General features: G+C 37.4%; 1 protein-coding gene across 1 annotated transcript in view; it reads left to right on the top strand.

Annotated features, from left to right (window-relative positions):
• The first annotated feature begins 553 nt into the window (after positions 1-553).
• The window catches only part of LOC149798116 (uncharacterized), a 131,297-nt gene continuing 112,740 nt past the window's right edge, over positions 554-19,110 (top strand). The window contains exons 1-4 of the mRNA XM_089960843.1: positions 554-637; positions 13,564-13,728; positions 16,784-16,981; positions 17,893-18,093. Coding sequence (XP_089816969.1) covers positions 556-637; positions 13,564-13,728; positions 16,784-16,981; positions 17,893-18,093 — 646 coding nt within the window. The 5' untranslated portion in view covers positions 554-555. The remainder of the gene's footprint in view (positions 638-13,563; positions 13,729-16,783; positions 16,982-17,892; positions 18,094-19,110) is intronic.

Consider the following 19,110-nt stretch of genomic DNA (forward strand, 5'->3'; position numbering starts at 1 on the left):
TTTTTGGATTAAAACACATTTGACGGTGGATCATAATATTTTTAAAATTACTTCTGTTGTGAGTTGGTTGAATTTGCCTTCCCCCCGTAGGGTATATGTTTTACTGAAACAGCCCTAAATCACGGTAGTCACCTTGTAATTTATTTTTCTTGAAAACTGGTTTCTGGTTACTCATTTAAACGCGTATATGTGTATAGTCTCTATATTATGAAAAGATTCCCAAGGACCCAATACCGTCTGTACTCCCTTATAAGACGAGTCTTACTGCAAAGTGCGGAGACCAATTTCTCTCGTCGCTTAATGCTCTGACAGATGTTAGTCTCTGAACTTTGTTAGGAGCAGTCAGTTAAACAAATAAAATAGACCCTGATCAGCTGGTAAATTATGCCACTGCAGATCAGATCTATTTTGTTTGCATTTTTAAGCGTCTTATATGAGAACATAGATGGTATGCATCCTACTCATTGAAGTGTATGATATAACCAGAATAATATGAACAGTTACATCAGGGTCTATATTATTCGTTCAGACCTGTAGTCTGTAGAAAGACGTGGCATGTCAAGAGAACAGTACACAATGAAACTACACTTGGTAATTCTCTTGGCTTATACAGTTATCCTTCAGACAGTAATTACAGGTATGTATTGTGATGTAGACCTACATTTTTATTTATTTAACTCAGTTACATTAAACAAATTTGGAACTATATAAGAAGCTGCGTTACTAACTAAACAGTAGAAAATGTAATGCTCCTATAATCATACATGCATACCATAAAGGCATCCATCTCTCTCTCTCTCTGTGTCTCTGTTTCTCTGTCTGTCTGTCTCTCTCTCTGTATATATATATATATATATATATATATATATATATATATATATATATATATATATACACACACACACACACACATATATATATATATATATATATATATATATATATATATATATATATATATATATATATATATATATATATATATATATATATATATATATATTCGAAAGCGTCAAGAAAAGCTATGCTGTACAACATTAGCTTTCAGCACATAAAAAATATACAAAGACATTTGACAACGCCCCTTCATTAATTCGTCTTTAAATATAGTTTTCATCCACAAGTTGTGCTCCATATCTTCTGCATTGTATGAGCGTTGGGAAAGATTCACTTGCTGATGGATTTCAAAACACATATTGCCCTCTTTCCTTATATTGCATAGTGAAAATTGAAAAGACGCTTACAGTTTTGTGAATTTAATCGCAGATAGTCCTAAATGTTTTATCACATGTCATAACGATTGAGTTTTCCCAATGAATTCCAATAGTATTGAATGCTTAATGTACCAATAGTCTTGAATGTCCTGATGTACAAATACTCTTGCATGTCCTGATGTACCACAAAGATACAATCGAGAATGTCTTTCAGTGAGTTCTCTATAATCCCAAATAATGTTTAGTTATATTTCACTTGACCTAGATGTGAGTCGCTACTAATGGGAAATTCCATCAAATTGTGAGCAAGTTCTCCTCCAGAACATTCTAAGCTCGTAAATAAGGTCAGTCCTTTAACTCAAATACTGGTAAACATATTGAAATCATGACAAATTCAGGTAGCCAAAATCTATATCCTCAATAACGGACAATAAATGTAGCATATAATGTATGATAAACAGAACACCCACCCACCCTTATAAAAAGAAAAGACTTATACAATAAAGCTTTCTTTCATATTTTTTGATATACATGTTGTACTTATGAATGGTTTACATATTATATATGTTATCATTATAATTATATTTTACACTTTATATATTATATCTTTCACACGTTATTCAAAATATACATATTATACTATTATAATTATAATTACATATAAAAATGTCTTATTAATATCAATCAGCTTATTTACACAAACTGTACATAAAAAAGCAGTATATGAAAGTTCCTTCAAAGAACTGTACTTTAATGTATGCCTTTAATAGACTAATGACACTTGTTAGTCCAATGACACGTGGAGTTCGCATTCAACAGATTCGTCAGAGACTCGACAATTATTGGGAAATTTGATTCAAAGTTTTGATAACATCAAGCCATATCCCAAAATCGCATCAGATGCTTTTTACTAACAGGCACCGGAAATTCAGGGATAACCTTGATATTAACTTGTACAGATTTAACTTGACCATGTTACACAAGAAGTCCTTAAAATGTAAACAAGTACTGCAGAGCGCGCTTTTACTTAAATTAATTGTCAATTGGGTCGATCAAAGAACATTTCAGCGTTTAATGAACATAATAGCATTTGGTCTTGGTAATAGGGACTCATACATCGATGATGTCATCGCGTACAACGCTACCGGGAAAGATCAGTTGGAAACGATTCGGAATTTCTTTGATCAACTTAGTAATACAAATCTGACAGTTAACATATGGAAATGCGAGTGCTTATGTTACTTGTTTAGGACAAGTTTAAGTTAAACCTGCAGAAAGTAAGGTCAAGGCTGTCTTTTGGTATGTACTATATCACTATTAAGCAATAGCCAACATCCTCTTCTGACTTGTAACTGTTTAGAGATTCCATATATTGACAACTATATACTAAAAAGAAAGGAAGCTTGGATCCATCATTAGGTGTATGAATTCATAACATTATCAAAGAAAATGATGTAAAATACCATAACTACAATTAAACAGGCTAGTTAGGTCATAAATAGCATATCACCAGAACAGAGATGATCACACCCTAATCAGTAGCACAGCATATCATATAGCATCAGACTCGTGTAACAAATGGTGACACATCTTACACACGATCTGATACTGTCTTTAGCCACCAGGCGTTTTACAAAACCTTTATCATGCCATTATGATGCACACTAGTAATAAAACATTCGACGCTTCTTTCACCTTTTTATGTTTATAATTTGACGTGAAGCAGCGGTTCACACAGTCTAAAAGTAACATTTGGAGAGTAATAATTTCCATGGTGACAATTAATGAAACTCAGTTAAGATCTTGAATCACCTGTAAGCCAGACACAATACAAAATGATATAGACGTTCAACTTTTAAAATGAATTTAACATGCCGATATGTAAGTTTTATTATCAAATCCATATTATTGGATTTCAAATTAAAAACAGTACATGTTTGAGAAATTAGCGTACAATTCAAAAACTAATTTTCTCACGGCATGGAAAGTTTTCAAAATACTTTTTAATTTATATATTCTTTTCCTTTACTTTGAATCTTACGATGTTTAAACAGCAATTACCTAATGTCATTGATTTAGTAGTGTGAAACAGCAGGTTTTGCCTTTTTCGTTACATATTGGGACCACTGACACCTGTCCTCGCCTCTACCTAATGGTACATTTATCCCCCATGCAATCGATACGTGTTGGGCACTTTTAAATTATGTACGCCGGGTTGTAAACAGATACGTAGCGTGAGTGAGCCAGTCATTGTGGTATAATCTAGTACAAATGCCAGTGACCCCAATGTTTTCAACAAAAAAGGGCAAAACTCTCTCCTTTCATACTACTTGAGTAAAAACTGGTTGTGATTGTATAAAACGAATCCCGCAGTGAACTCAAACAGGCAGGCATATTGTAGCGATCAATACATACACACACTGCGAGCTAATGTGTTTTCAATCAGTAACCATATTTTTGGAAGACTGTTGTTTATTTGACTTTGACCTTGTGTAAATCTTCGCCGATTCTTCTTTGTGCTTGTAATTGTCTGTGATTTTGCCTTTTCCACCAGCACAATCTCAAACTCAGCCGCCTGACTATTTTATCCTCGACTGCTACCGAGTACAATTTACTGATCGTATTGAAACTGCTCTGTGTGGCAGCAAGTAATTCGCAATATAATTCTCCACCAGAGACACCAGTTGATATTTATATAGCTTCGACAGCAATTTCGATTGGTGACGCTTCAGTGGTTAATTTTGTTGTGATGCCATTCGCAACAAAACCGACAGTTGCTGCCTCAGCAAGACCGCATATAACATCTAAGACTATACGAAATGCTCGTGTTATTGATCGTCGTATTCAGTCTCGGAGTGACTGAGCTGCCAGGTCAATCACTAATGTAGTTGTATTGCTATTGTTTCACTGCGCTGATCAGTCAGGTGCCTGACATGATCCCCAATTGAAAAACGAATATGAGGCAGTTGATTATTACAGCATGGACTATACACAGGTACTGCGGGCGTAATCGATATCAAGTCACATAGTAGGTAAAAATCCGAACAGTATGTAAGCCTGAACAACTGCGCCTATCGTTTCAGACCAGCTTTCATAGCTCCCATTGGTGGCATCACATTGACTTGGGTTGTTGACTTGGGTAGTTGACTTGGGTAGTTGAGATACTTCTCACAATGTGAGGTGTGATATCCAACACGTAAAAATTGTTTGTCATCTTATTAATGCTCGTACAATGTCAACCGCATACGTCTGAGATTATATGACGACGACCGAACTCAATGTGGACTCATTGGCACGTATACAATTTTTAGAGTCTTTGACAATCAACAACGAAATTCTTCGTCAAATTTCATCATTGATCCATTATATGTCGTATGCGTCAGGGAAGTTGAATAAAACAATAGTTCGCGCCAGTATCTGCTGAAAACACAAATGAGTTGTTTGGGGGCAGACCACCAAACTGTTGATATCGAATATTAAGCCAACTAGAATGCACTCGCAGCAATGCTAGTACGATCTCAAGTGTGCGTGATTCACCAGCAGTCACGTGTGCAGAAAACGTTGCACTGAACTTTGGTTGCCTTGATGAGATTGTAATCATTAAGATTACACTTTGGGTTGTATTTTCAACCACCTGTTGCACCAATGCAGAGATTTCATGCAAAACACAAACCGTCTCAGTCGTGTCAGAACTCATCATTGGTGAACGAAGTTCGTTCGTCATATCTCAATATATTGTAACGTGCCAAGGGTCAAGGTCAAATAAAATGGAATAGATGGACAGCTCACGCCTTTTTCAGTTACTAGACCTCTCCGGTGTATTGTAGTGTCAAGAAATATGTGTTCACTACAAAAGTTCTTATATAGGTCATAAAAGCACAAAACAAAACAAATATAAATAGTCAACACAATTTATTATATGTCATCCAGGGTTGAATGTGTTTTCTCACAAAATCTAGTGCTCAGAATAGTGAATTATATGATTGGCCAATTTTCAGAACAGATGTTTCATAAAGCATGTTGAAATGACAACAATAATTTCAGTGTTAAATTGCATGTGAAAATCAGCATAAATGTTCCATTTGTCCTAATTCACATCATCTCTAACTCAGATAATCCCAATTCCAAAACTAATCTTATACAGAAAAAGAAGCTAATTATGCCAAAGTTTGTTCATATAACGTACCGAAGTGGTAATGATTTTGTGCACCCAATCAAGGTTCGGAACCAGACCCGGGTTTGTGTTTTAGAGTCCTATGGTAAATATGTTACAGGCACAGTCTGGGACCGGATGTTAATAGTTTGTCGGGTTTGTTGGCTGAGACACATTGTGTCGTTTTGAGCGACACAGTCTGAAACCGGATGTCGATAGTGTGTCGCTTGAGTTGAATGCGACAATGTGTGTCGTTTTGAGCGACACAGTGTGTCGTTGTGTCGGGTATATTATTTCGACAACTAAATGACACAACCACTACAAAATGAATGGAAATTTGTGATTTCAAAATGTTACATGAAATTGAATAGGAAATTCGATAATGCCAATCGGAATATTAAATTTCCAATGGATAGCAGACGGCTGTGTTCATGACGACACAGTGACAATGTCGTCAGTTAAATCCCTCTGTGGGAGTTTTTATCTGATATAACGAGGAAATAAACGTTGAAACAATTTCAGAGATTTTTTTTGTTGTTCTAGGATTTAACGCCATTTTTCAGCACAAGATAGGCTATACATGGCGGCCAGTATAACAGGTGGAGGAAGAACCCTGGAAAACCCAGGGAAGAACCACCGACCCACGAGAAGCTACTGGCAGCCTTTCCCACGTACCCACCCTAGCCGAGCCTTGGACTCGAACCCACGCAGACAGAGGTGAGATGGCAGTGATCCGGAACGGTGAGAGCTTTAGACCACTCGGCCACTCGGGGCCCCAACAATTTCAGAGAAACTTTATAGTAGTCATTATGAGTACTAAATTTAATGTGTCGGTAGTAACTAGTCTACCTTGCTTTTAAGGCTTGAAATTATCAGTTGAGACTTTTTGCTTGGTCTTGAGACCTTTACTGGAATCCAGTAGAACCACAACTGCCAAAACGGCGGATCTCACCCCTATTTATAGGTTTTGGGGACACACTCGGGAAATTCATGACAAAGTTTTCACGAATATGACTAAATATGGAAGAATTCGGAAAGATTAACCTGAGCGCCTCCTAGCGGAAAGCCGAGCGCTCAATACACACACAGTAGTAAAAATGGCGCCCGATTTCAAAGGACAAAAATAACAATTATTTCACAATAAATTATACAAAGATTCAACATTGATGACGAACGGTTTCATCACACTGGTGACGAAAAATTATGAACTTACACGAGTCTTACCTTAATCCTGGAGAAAAATGGATACAATTGCCTATTTCTCTCGCAAAATACAAGGTAAGTGATAACAGTTTACAATCCTGTCATGTACACACTGAGCTTCAAAAATCTTTACCCATATGACAAATATTTAAACAAATCATTTTTATATGATTTACATATTTTGTCAAATTACTTTTCCTTTGTCCAGGCGTCATATTACAAAAATTGATACAGGGGCCCCGAGTGGCCGAGTGGTCTAAAGCGCTCTTCGTTACGGATCACTGCCATCTCACCTCTGTCTGCGGCGGTTCGAGTCTAAGATTCAGCCAATGTGGGCATGTGAGAAAGCTTGCCAGTAGCTTCTCGTGGGTCGGTGGTTCTTTCCGGGGTTTTCCGGGTTCTTCCTCCACCATTAATACTGGCCGCCATGTATAGCCTATTGTGCTGAAAAATGGCGTTAAACCCCACAACAACAACAACAACAACAAAAATTGATACAACAGTTACTATTATTTGCACTGGAAACAGAGGTACGATTTTCTAACATGAAGGGAATGTAAACAATAAATGGAGATTATAAATTATCTCCAACATTAATGATATGTGCAAATGCACTTTATAAAAACATAAGTTGACAGGTAGTCAGGATTGTTTCACTACCCCCCTCCTGTTGAAAAAGTTCGTCCTCGAACTTCTACAAGTTAAGAAAATTATCATATATTCATTTATCTAACTCTTAAAAATTCAATGATACTGATTCAAAGACATGGATTAACATCTTGCAATGTACATGTAACGCAATTTTTAATACAATATTTTAACTATAAAGGATATGATTATGGATGGAAAAGAATACCATTTGAAACTTATCCTAATACATAATATTGCACACACACACACACACACACAGACACACACACACACACACACACACACACACACACACACACGTCATAGTTATCCAATCAACACAATTAGTATTTTTGCCTGTCACAGAAGAGACCGGGGTTCAATTCCCCGCCAGAGAGCCAATTAATATTGATGGAAACACAGTGCTGTTTGATGGTTTATTTTTTTTATTTATTTATTTATTTATTTATTTATTTTGAAATTGAATTTTGAATGTCCATTTAAAGTTAAATTTGATTGTCCCCATCAGCCAATGATAATGAATGAAGTTACAGAAAAAGAAGAAGAAAATTTTGGGAATAATAATTATTAACACGAATGTAAAAAAAAATAAAAAAAAAAAAAATAAAATAAAATAAAATTTAAAAACAAATATGTCATAATTCAAGTTGAAACTGAAAATGGAACACTGTGTTTCCTTTTCTTCAGTGCTCTTGGCAGACAGTGCTATTGCTAGTGAAGATTCCTCTGTCTGTGTCTCCAAATGTCCAGTTACGGGTGTTTCATACTCCGTCATGGTGCTTTGGCTCTCCCTTCTGATGAAAGTTGGATCAGGAAACCACATTGATGTCAATTCATAAATTGTCCCATCTGTGAGAACTGCTTTTTCGACTCTCTTCAACCACACTTCAGGAGCTGGGTCGTACTGGTATGTATTGGATATTTGTCCAGACAACTTGGACTTCATCCGTATTCTCCTCAAACATTCGGCCTGGGAAGTTTTTGAATACATGCTGGGAGCTCCCACAAATACCTCCCTCGGATCAGCATTATGGAGGGAGGGAAGACGATTGGTATGCTCATACAAGGCTCCTTGTGGCGACGTCTCTAGATGGATAGGCCTGACCAAATAAGTGGGCGCTGGTCGCAGAAGTACAACATTTCTTGGGGGGGCTACATGGGTGCATCATTTCTAGTGGTGTTGGATGGTATGGTGGCACTTCCACACACGAAGATCCCAAGCACGGCTCATAGGGTGAGTCAGGAAAAGATGATTTCATTGCCAGAGCTGGCTGGTGCATAGATTTCTCTACTTCTTTGGCAGCAGCCATTACCACTGGTTCATTTCCAGACCCATTTTGAATTTGAGGTCTCTGGGGTGATGTCCTCTTGCATGGTGACACCATGGCTTCCCGCTCTGGCGTTGAAGGAAAATCTTCCAGATAAATGGGGGTAGGTGATTTCAGTTGTGTTAAGGGTGCTAAGGGGTGATCTGGAGTGCTCACTGAAGTCTCTCTGTTATACGATCCCCTGGGAGTCTTCCTGAAATCTGGGCAACTTGAAATTGATGAGACACAGGGTCTGGCTGGCGAGACTCTCGCGGGATTTGTATGTTCCCTCCTATTATACCTAGAGGCTCTTCCAGGGTGCTTGGCCGCATAGTGTGCCCTCATCCGGTATTGCGTGTTCTTTGCCACGGTGTATGTACAATATTCACACCGTATTTTATCTCCATGATGGTATCTGTTGTGTCTGTGGAGCAGCTGCCAGTTCGCACATGACACACCACATTCAGCACACTGGACAACCATTCTGAAAAGTGTCCAGAAAGGTATTATTAAAAGTTCTTAAGTCCTGGGACAATTTTAATAATAATAATAATAATAATAATAATAATAATAATAATAATAATAATAATAATTTAAGACTATACTATATGGCTTGCAAGAGCCTGGTTTTTTTAATTTTTTTTAATTTTTTTTTATAAGAATGAAACAAACTCAATAAAGTAAAACCACCATGCGCAGAGAGTTATTTCATAGAATTGCATGTTGTTGCTCGTTGGATTAAGGGTTAAACAAATGCCTTGTCGTTACTGTCATAATTATGCAAAAGGAGTGCTATTCAAAATACCAAAATTTCTTTTGATCAAGACTACCAAAACGACCCCACAATACACTGGACAGTAATGCCCATACCCTACTTAAAAATGTATCATAATGTATCATATAAAAATACTAATTTGTCCATCCATCCACTATGCCAACATCAGAGCCCTCAGAAGTGAGAGTCCTCGTTTCTCTGACATTCATATCCAGGACTTTCCTTCAGGTGGCTGGGAATATGACAAACTACCAACTAACCTCAGCACAAATAACTGAGAGCATTTGTCGACTAATGCCTCAGAAAACAAATAGGTATATTAATGCCGGCTACCCAAAAAGAGTCCCGTTCACTCCACAAATAGAATTCACAAGAACACCAGGGCTTACATACCCTATCTATGTGTCTTGTTATAAAAAAGTGTCGGGCTCAACACAAATTAGAGGTTTCTATCAACCATGCGGTTCCCGCCATAAAATGGCTTCAATCTGTCATGATGGACAATTTTTGGTACTGCTTTAAGGTCGTTCTGTATTTTATGAACTAAATCAGATAACACTCCGATTACATGATATGGGCCTTCCCAGTTTGTTTGCAGTTTTGGACTACGACCTTTCTTCTTTGTTTTTGTGTGGAGCCAAACAATATCTCCTTTTTTATACTGTCTTGCCTGTATCTTATGATCATAGTATCTCTTCTGCCTGTTGCTTGCTTGCATCATATGATTCCTTGCCTTGTCATGAATTTTCCACATTCGGGTAAGTAGATGTTTAATATGCTCATTTTCTGGGTCGTCAACCGTTTCTTGTTCCACTTTTGGCGGAGGTCCGAAAATTAGATCAACAGGTAGTTGAGCTTCCCGTCCCATCATCATCATATTCGGAGTTTGACCAGTGCTTTCATTCACAGATGATCTGTATGCAAACATAGCTAGTGGAAGATGGTCATCCCAGACTCGCTGATCGTGCGTAATATACTTGCTTAATATATCTTCAATGGTGCGGTTAAACCTTTCCACTAGACCATCACTTTGAGGATGAAAGGCTGTTGTCTTGGTCTTGTCGATTTGCAGTCTGGAACAGAGTTCGCTAAATAGCTTTGAATGAAACTGATCACCCTGGTCAGTGTTTAGTTGTTGTGGTAACCTAAAGCGGCAAATAAATTCCTCCACAAATAGATTAGCTATTGTTTCAGTGTTTTGTTCTGGCATAGGGAATGCCTCCGTCCATCGTGTGAAGTAGTCTGCAATTACTAATAAGTACTTGTTTCCTCTATTTGATCTCGGAAAAGGACCCAGCACATCCATGGCTACCCTTTCTAATGGGGCACCAACAATGTATTGTTTCATAGCTGCTCTTGGGCGTAGCTTGGGGCCTTTGCGGGATTGACATATTTCGCATTCGCGACACCATCGTCTAACACTCTCTTTATAGCCAACCCAGTAGAAACGGCTTCGTACACTGGCAATGGTGCGAGTCACGCCAAGATGCCCAGCACTGGGGTCATCATGCAGCATCTTCAAGATTTCATTTTTCTGGTTGTTAGGAAACGGGTATCTTCGGGGCATGTCATGATTGTCATTGACCAGGTATAGCGCCGACAAAATTGTCCATTCAAAATTATTTGGTGTTAAAATTCTTTACGTGTATGACTGACCTTGGTGAGATACAGTCTGGTGTTGCTTTGTAACTGGATCCAAGAAACTGCTGATACGGTGAGAGATAGACCTAAACTTGCAACATCTTACGATAGTTCATCCCGATCATGTCTTGGTGTATTGCTTCAGCGTTTCGAGAATCTGTTCAGTGCCTTGCACCTTTGGATATTCGGATACTATCCTCACGTGCAAATTGTCAGTAGTTTTATCGTTGCTTTTTGTTGGTGAATTTTGTTGTTGCTGTTGCAGTGGAAATCAGTGTTGGTTGTGGATTCAGTCTTGATATGAGTTTAATAATTCAAGTATGTATGTGTCTCATACGACTTGGTATGTAAATGCAATGCTGCCTTGAAAGCTGTTTTAGGTGCGACACTGTCTATAGGCATGTTTATACTAGGGGGAGGGCAAAGCGTCTTTCTAATTTAGAAATTTTGACGATGGCTTGTTTACTTTTGATATTATATTAGGATCAGAAAGTCTAATTGCTTCAATTCTGGCGAATATTTAATTTAGTTCTGTTGCTGTGGTATCTGTTTGCGCTAGTGCTGCCACAGGTATTTGTGGTTTTGATTTATTTCTCCACGCTTTGTAGTATTCATGACCAGATTCACAAGGCTGACAAAGTTGATTACAGTTTGACTCCGATGCCACATTTCAGACAGGGTTGTGCCCCTAAATCCATCACGTAATATTTGCGTGTGTGCTCTACAATATTCACAATGGCATGTTCTGCCACAGGGTTTATATTTTCCAAGGCATGCAGCTTTGCATTTATTCATTCTGATGCCATGGAGTTTGTTTTATATACGTACCACAAGTGTTTATGTAATTGGCGAAATCACTGCTACGGTTTTTTTCTGTGTTGTTAGTAGCACGCCAACACGTACTCTCCATGGCGAACATAGAGCTGTAAATCAACCCTTAGCAGATAATTAACTACGCCTACCTCAGAGCATCCATGGCACATTTCCTTCTGCAGTGTTGAGTAAAACAGCTTTCATAAAAAGGTCGGCCGTGAGAAGCGCAAAATGAGTCAACATCAAGAACGACAGCAACATCAGTTTTTTTTCAGGCGACTGTTGCACGTACCCAATAACGTTAACTTCTAGCGAATTTCATTAACATTTTGTGTTTCATGAGAGCGTCTAGAAGTTATGGTATATATTTACATTGTCTGTTTTTATTTGCGGCGTATTGCCAAGCAAAACAATTAGAGTTTGGATGCCATTCTTATGACCCCAAAGCATTTGTCAATTAGCCTGCTCTTGTACATCTTCGTCACTGACCTGATCAAAAACGTTACTCGCTTCAGACGCAGTGGGCGAGTTACTATCTTTCTTTTGAGGGAGTACTCATTCATGCACGATATTTCGCAGATTCTTTCTAATTTTGTTTGTCTAAAACATCCGCCCAAGTTTGTTTCGTTCCATTTCTAAGGCCAAATTCACAAACGTAGCAATGTGTGCTGGTTAGTTCCGAGAACTCGTAAACATCTTTTATACTTCTTTAATGAAGCTGTATGATGCATTCAAACGATACAAGGACCTCAAATTATCGTTCAAAATTTTGACATGACATTCATTTGGCAGACTTACGTCGCTATTTGTAAACTCAATAAAATCTTTTAAAATATTCTGGCAATAAATATCTTCGCTACCACTCAACATTTTGTATATAAACCGCCACAGCATTTCTTCAATATTCCCAATTTGACAAATATATTTCTCTCTTTGTCAGTATAAACATCTTGCTTATAAAAACAGTGAAAGCACATCTCTGGAAAATCAATTCAGAACCTTTTGTTTATGGTAATACAAGCCCGTCTGAATGAGTACATTCATTGTACTGGCGGAAATGGAATATCAGAGTTACGAGCACAACTAAGAAACAGTGCGGATTTACAGCCAGAAAAAAACAACAATCTTCATAAAACTGGTTAGTGATTGAAAACATATTAGCTCGCAGTGTGTGTATTGATCGTTATCATATACCGGTCTGACTGAGTACACTTTGGAAGTTCGTTTATATAATCACAATAGAGTTATAAAGTAGTTTGAAAGGATAGAGTTTTGCCCTTTTTGGAAAACCTTTGGGTCACTGACATCCGTACGAGTTTGTACCCCAATGACTTACTGACTCTCGGTACGTGTGCTTTTGCATCTCAGTGGAAAAAATTAAATGTGGGCAACACGTATCAATGGCGTAGGGGATAACTATGTCATTTGGGTAAAGGCGAAGACGGGTGTCAGTGGATCCACAGGGTAATGCAAAGGAAAAACCGGCAGTTACATGCTACTGATTCTATATTTACCCATTTTGATTTGACAAGCAGAGAGGACTTTGCATCCACCACATCATACATAATGTTCAGTCTACTGATATAAGTATCTTCCTTGAATTGCACATTCTTATCACTGTATACTTTTGAGGAAATGCTTCACTCAGTTTAAACGACTTTCCGTCTTTAGTATTGTAACGGGACATAACAATTACACACAATATGTTTGCTTACTAATCCGTTTGATCCACCATTCCAAGTAATCATTCATTTGAATATCCATCCGTTCAGTTTAATCAATTAGGTCATGAATTAATATTCATAGACTCTACGTGTCCTCGTGGTGGCTACAGAAATGCACAACCTCAATTCGGACCCCGCTGTATGTACAAGTGTAACTGCAAGAACAGTTTAGAACAATGTGAAGAGGTGAGCGGACAATGTACAAGTGGTTGTGCGGACGGTTGGATGGGACCAGGATGCCAATACGGTATGTGCATGCAGGATAAGTGTGACTACCGAGTTTTAATAAGAAACAATCAACATGTATGCTAGCACTTTTTATTCCCGTGTATATAATCACTTTAAACTTGCTTTCAAGAGAAATGTCCATTTTTTCAAACAAATTGTCAGCATTTTTTCTCAGCGTTTTGCTGACCTAGGATTAGTTATGATACATGCATGCTATACATTTTTTCTGTCGAGTGATATTTGGAAACATGCTACGGCGTAAAATTGTATTTGAGGGAGATATTTTAAAAAATTAGTACATACCCATTTAATCTAACATAGCTGATCTGATGTCCGATATATGTGTTTAATATATGATTCCGTATCGCACACATACAGTTTCCGTATCGCACACATGTATAGTATGTGTGTTGTATCAATGATATACCACGAGATGTATAAATGTTTCATTAAAAGGAAACGAGGCCTGTCGAGTTTCCTTTTAATGAAAGATTTATACAACGAGTGGTATATCATTGATACAGTGTACATACTGTACATATATTTTATTTATGTCACATACAAATACACATATTTGCACTTTGAATGAGGTTAAGATATGCTGCGGGCAACTGTATATTGGCCGAGTGAATGAACTCCTCAAATCCTTGCGAGTTTGTCCGCTACAAATGTAGTTCTACGATTTTTCTTGCTGTTCACAATCACATATGCAAATTGATAAGTTGATTATTTTCTTTTCGAGTTTCTATTTGTATTCACATTTATTAAATCAATGCACGACACACTCATGATTTAAACATGAAATATGTTTTTTTATGAAGAAAGTAGTGCACTGCAAACACGGTTAGCACCTTGTGCACTGAACCGGAACTGTCAGGCATTTACGTAATGGCGCATGGAAATTAGCGTGGAATATAAACTAAGCGAAATGACGAACCAACAAGAGGTTATTAAAATATTTTAATATATTGACAGTTCATCTAAGTCATTACATTATTCTGCTTTGATTAATATTTCTAAAATCTGTAAAATTATCTCTCTCTGTCTCTCTCTCTCTGTCTCTCTCTCTCTCCCCCTTTGGATGGTTTGACTAAACTTTACCTTCAGTCATAGGTCCAGAGACATCGACAGATGACACACACCAACGTTCGTACTTTCGTGGATTTTCACGTATATCTAGCTACGATGAGAGAGAGAGAGAGAGAGAGAGAGAGAGAGAGAGAGAGAGAGAGAGAGTTAGCAGCCAGTGTCAAAGGTTGTAGAGATGTTTATTTAAGGATCAGTTACCAGATCACATAAGGCCTGACAAGAGGTGCGTGAATAACCCGCAGAATTGTTACAATGGATCTGGAACTCACTGGGTCGCCGTGGTGAAAGACCCATAGCAGCGCGACGTAGAATATTTCGATTCTTTTGGTTTCCTACCTCCCGACGAGGTGATTCGGTATCTGAAAACAGGTCGCGTGCAACAAGGTTGCCTTGGTGCTGTGTATAATTCGTTACAGATTCATGATGTGGAGGACAGCACGTGTGGCTGGTACTGAATCCGTTACATTCAGTAGAGATACCATGGAACGTCACCCGTACTATCACTTCCAGAACCGATTTTGTCTCTACGAAAATAAAATATCGTTTCTGTGATATTTTTTAGTGGATGTATTAGGCATAACACAATCATGAACTCGTGGTGTCTCCGTCATTCTACTAGGTGTGTGGAGCCAAATAATCGCAGATCATGACGGGCCGTTTGACAATGTTGCGGTCATTGGAGTTGCCTAAAACAATGTCAACAGAAACGCGTGCAATGGTGGAGACAATGTTTTCCACGACTTAGTGTACCTTTTCTGTATAAAAAAGTGGATCGGTAACCATTGTAGGCACTGCGATCTAGGCAAGAGGATCTTCGGACAGAGTGAAATATATGTGGGTGGGAGGATGTGTGCGATGTTGTCAATGTCAAATCCTCGGGTGCGCGGTCAGCATCCAAAACCTCACTGGAAAATTTTCCCAAGCGCAGCGGCAGGTGGATGTTACCAGGAAACAAGTACACTTGCCATTGAAACCCGCTTGAAACGCAGCTGGATGAAAATGATCGACCGTTGCCCGGCAAGGAGTCTTATTACAGCGTGGATTCCATTACGCTGAGGCATGATATATGTTACATGGATTACCCTACGACAAAACAGGATGTGATGAGATCATGCTGACGCCAGAGGCCCTGTCGTCGATATTACTGGCGCCAGTGCATCGGAAATAATTTTATAGTCTACTGCGAATACAATGTTTAATATAAACGGGTTTGCATTTCTGCCTGATCTGGTAACACCATCATCTAAAAAATACGCTTAAATACGTAATTGAACTTAACAAATTTCATAGAGGTGTAAGTAGAGCACGCAAGGTTAAGCCACTTACAAAATTGATCTCGGTGTAGCGCGGTCAGGTTAAAACGTTTGAGCTCTCTGAGTCTCTGATAACCATAACATCTTCTCATCCACTAGTCTTCTTCGTGCACGTCTTGGTCCTCCAGAATCATCTGTGATATATATATATATATATATATATATATATATATATATATATATATATATATATATATATATATATATATATATATATATATATATATATACATACACACAAACATATAGACTGTATATAGACTGAGTGAAACCCGAGTTTATCTTTTGTGCATTTAATCTTTTCCTTACGTTTTTGATGAGGTCATTGACGAAGATGTACAAGAGCAGACTAATTAAGCAATGCATTGAGGCCATAACTATAAGAAGGGCATCCAAACTTTAATTGTTTTACTTGGCAATACGCTGCATATAAAAACAGACACAGCTCTGTTGGCGTAAGGAAAAGATTAAATGCAAACTTCTAATTTGTAGTATAATACAAATTTGGTATATACAAAAGCCTGCTTCATATTTGTCTGTTCTGTAACTAATATTGATGTAATCCTATTGTTACCCAACCATTCCATTTTAATAGGCTGATAATATATGCACAAAAGTTAAACTCGGGTATCACTCAGTCTATATACAGGATTACTCTTTCTTGACTTGCAGGAGACGTTGCATTCAGGAAATCAGCTAACCAGTCATTTTCTGGAGACCCCCAAATGAACATAAATGCTTCTTTAGTAGTTGATGGAGACTTCAATACGTGTAGTAATGCTACCAATGGAAGCATGGGCGTGTGGTGGGAAGTAAACCTTGAAAAGAAATATACCGTTACCGGATTTATCATTACAATGCACGAAACATGTAAGCGGCTCAAAATTTGGGGTTACAGTAATACAAAATCCTGGGTAAAGCTTAATACTTTGATCATATTGAATTTCAAATAAATCACAACATATTTGATAACGCAACTGTACCATATTTAATCAAATGAGATGACTATCTACGGAAGTTATGACTATGAACATCACTAATTTAGTTGATCGATTTTCAATCTACTTTGCAGCTTGGGAATAAAGCAACAAAAAATTGTACTCCTTGCGGCTTGTTTAGATAAGCGGATACGCTCTTGTTTTATCCCTAAATACATTGTTGATATCACGGAGATTATAACATCTTAATAAAGATGTAAGCTTTTTAATAATTAAACTGATGGTACAAACGTTGTCATAGCTAAAATAAATTGTTCTTGTATCATAAAGGTGTTAACTTGTAGTTTTTTTTCTCACCCATAATCACTGGTTTGGCTATTCATTGCATAGCGATGAAAGCCGAAGAGTGCCAGGTAACCCAAGCTACCTGTTTTTTGTTGCTTTTGTTTATAACAAAATAAAAATGTAAAGTACGGAGGATATATACAATATCTATTGTTCATTTCCTTTAAAACAAAAGAAATCGACAATGTAAGGGTTGAATGACGAAAGAAAGGTTTAAGAGAGAAAGACCTCGGTAGGAAAACTGTATAACGATATATAATAATCTTAGTCGATAAATCGAAATGTCATATGATCGCCACCTTTGGAAATGCATTAGATGTAATATCTGCAAAATAAGAAATCCAATTTTCAATAGATTTAAGCCAAATTCCATAATAAAGTTTGTATGTTATTAAAGATATTCAAACACATTTTCTTTGTTTCACACAAGTTTTTCAAGAACGAGCTAAATCAAGGATATCTGGAGACGAATTACACCTGAATCTTATATATTGTTAGATTACAACCAACCATTTCAAGTCGAAGTAAAGAACAGTTCCGTCACCAGTGGTCAGTATTGTATTAACAACGGTGGATTCACTCTGACCAATCTTGAGATTCAAATCTCATGCACAGGGGAGATATATGGGTCCATCGTCAGGATATCAATTTTAGGCAATCTGACATGGGCGATGCTGTGTGACCTGCGAATATTCGGAGGTGAATATTGTTTTGTATATATTTTATAACTAAAATTTGAAGACGAAATGACTCTAACCGGATCAGGAACAAGTAGGTAAAATTAAAGGATGTTATATGATACTTGTTTGTCTCCTTATCAAGATATAACGGTCTTGGCAGTTATTTTCTTTCCTTCTTTCGTTCGTCTTCTTACACATTTATATTTGATCTTTATAATCCGGAGGGTCTGTACTACTCAAACATTACCCAATGAGGTATGGTTACGGATACAGATGATATGGTCTCCCCATGTAGGGCATATGGATTTCTAAACGTTAATCAAATTTAATAATTATTTAAAATTGATTATGCAGACTAATTTGATGACTAATTTCGACAAATAATTCGTATCACTACACTTGTTGCACCGATCGGCTGATATTGCACCTTACTGTAATCACCGGATAAGGATAATTTTTCACGTACTTTTGCTGGAGAGTTGTTGACAGATATTAAAACTTTTATTGTCTTCATCCTCGCTGTTTTTGATAAGGCATTCGGAACACCCTCAGTCCTTTCCGCCAATTACCGAAAACACCTCCAAAATACTGCATTATCCCAACCCATATAAATATCTTGGAAGACTACTGAAAAAGCTAGTTGACTTGGAAACCGTATAAATGCCGCGTGACAGGATTGAAACCGTGTGGATTTTGGATAGAGTAAGAAAACACCGAACAAAATTTATACAAATGAATGAGAGTTTATGAAATGAAAATAAAAATATTGGACAAGAAGTTATCACGAAAAGCGGAAACAATTACATACCTTACTGACAATTCACTAGATACAAGATTCGTAACCATTTGAATAAATAAAAACAACCACAAAAGTGATAGGAAACTACCATACTGAATATTTGAAGAAAAAAAAACACTCAAACAGTACGAATCATGTAAGATATAACAATGCTGAATGTGGTTGATAAAATCGCATGCTTTAAAGATGAATATGATTCCTAAAATCGAATGCTTTCAAAATGAGTATGGTTCACGC

This window comes from Sinohyriopsis cumingii, chromosome 6, assembly GCF_028554795.1.
Source record: "Sinohyriopsis cumingii isolate HCF-2022 chromosome 6, ASM2855479v2, whole genome shotgun sequence".
NCBI lineage: Eukaryota > Metazoa > Mollusca > Bivalvia > Unionida > Unionidae > Sinohyriopsis > Sinohyriopsis cumingii.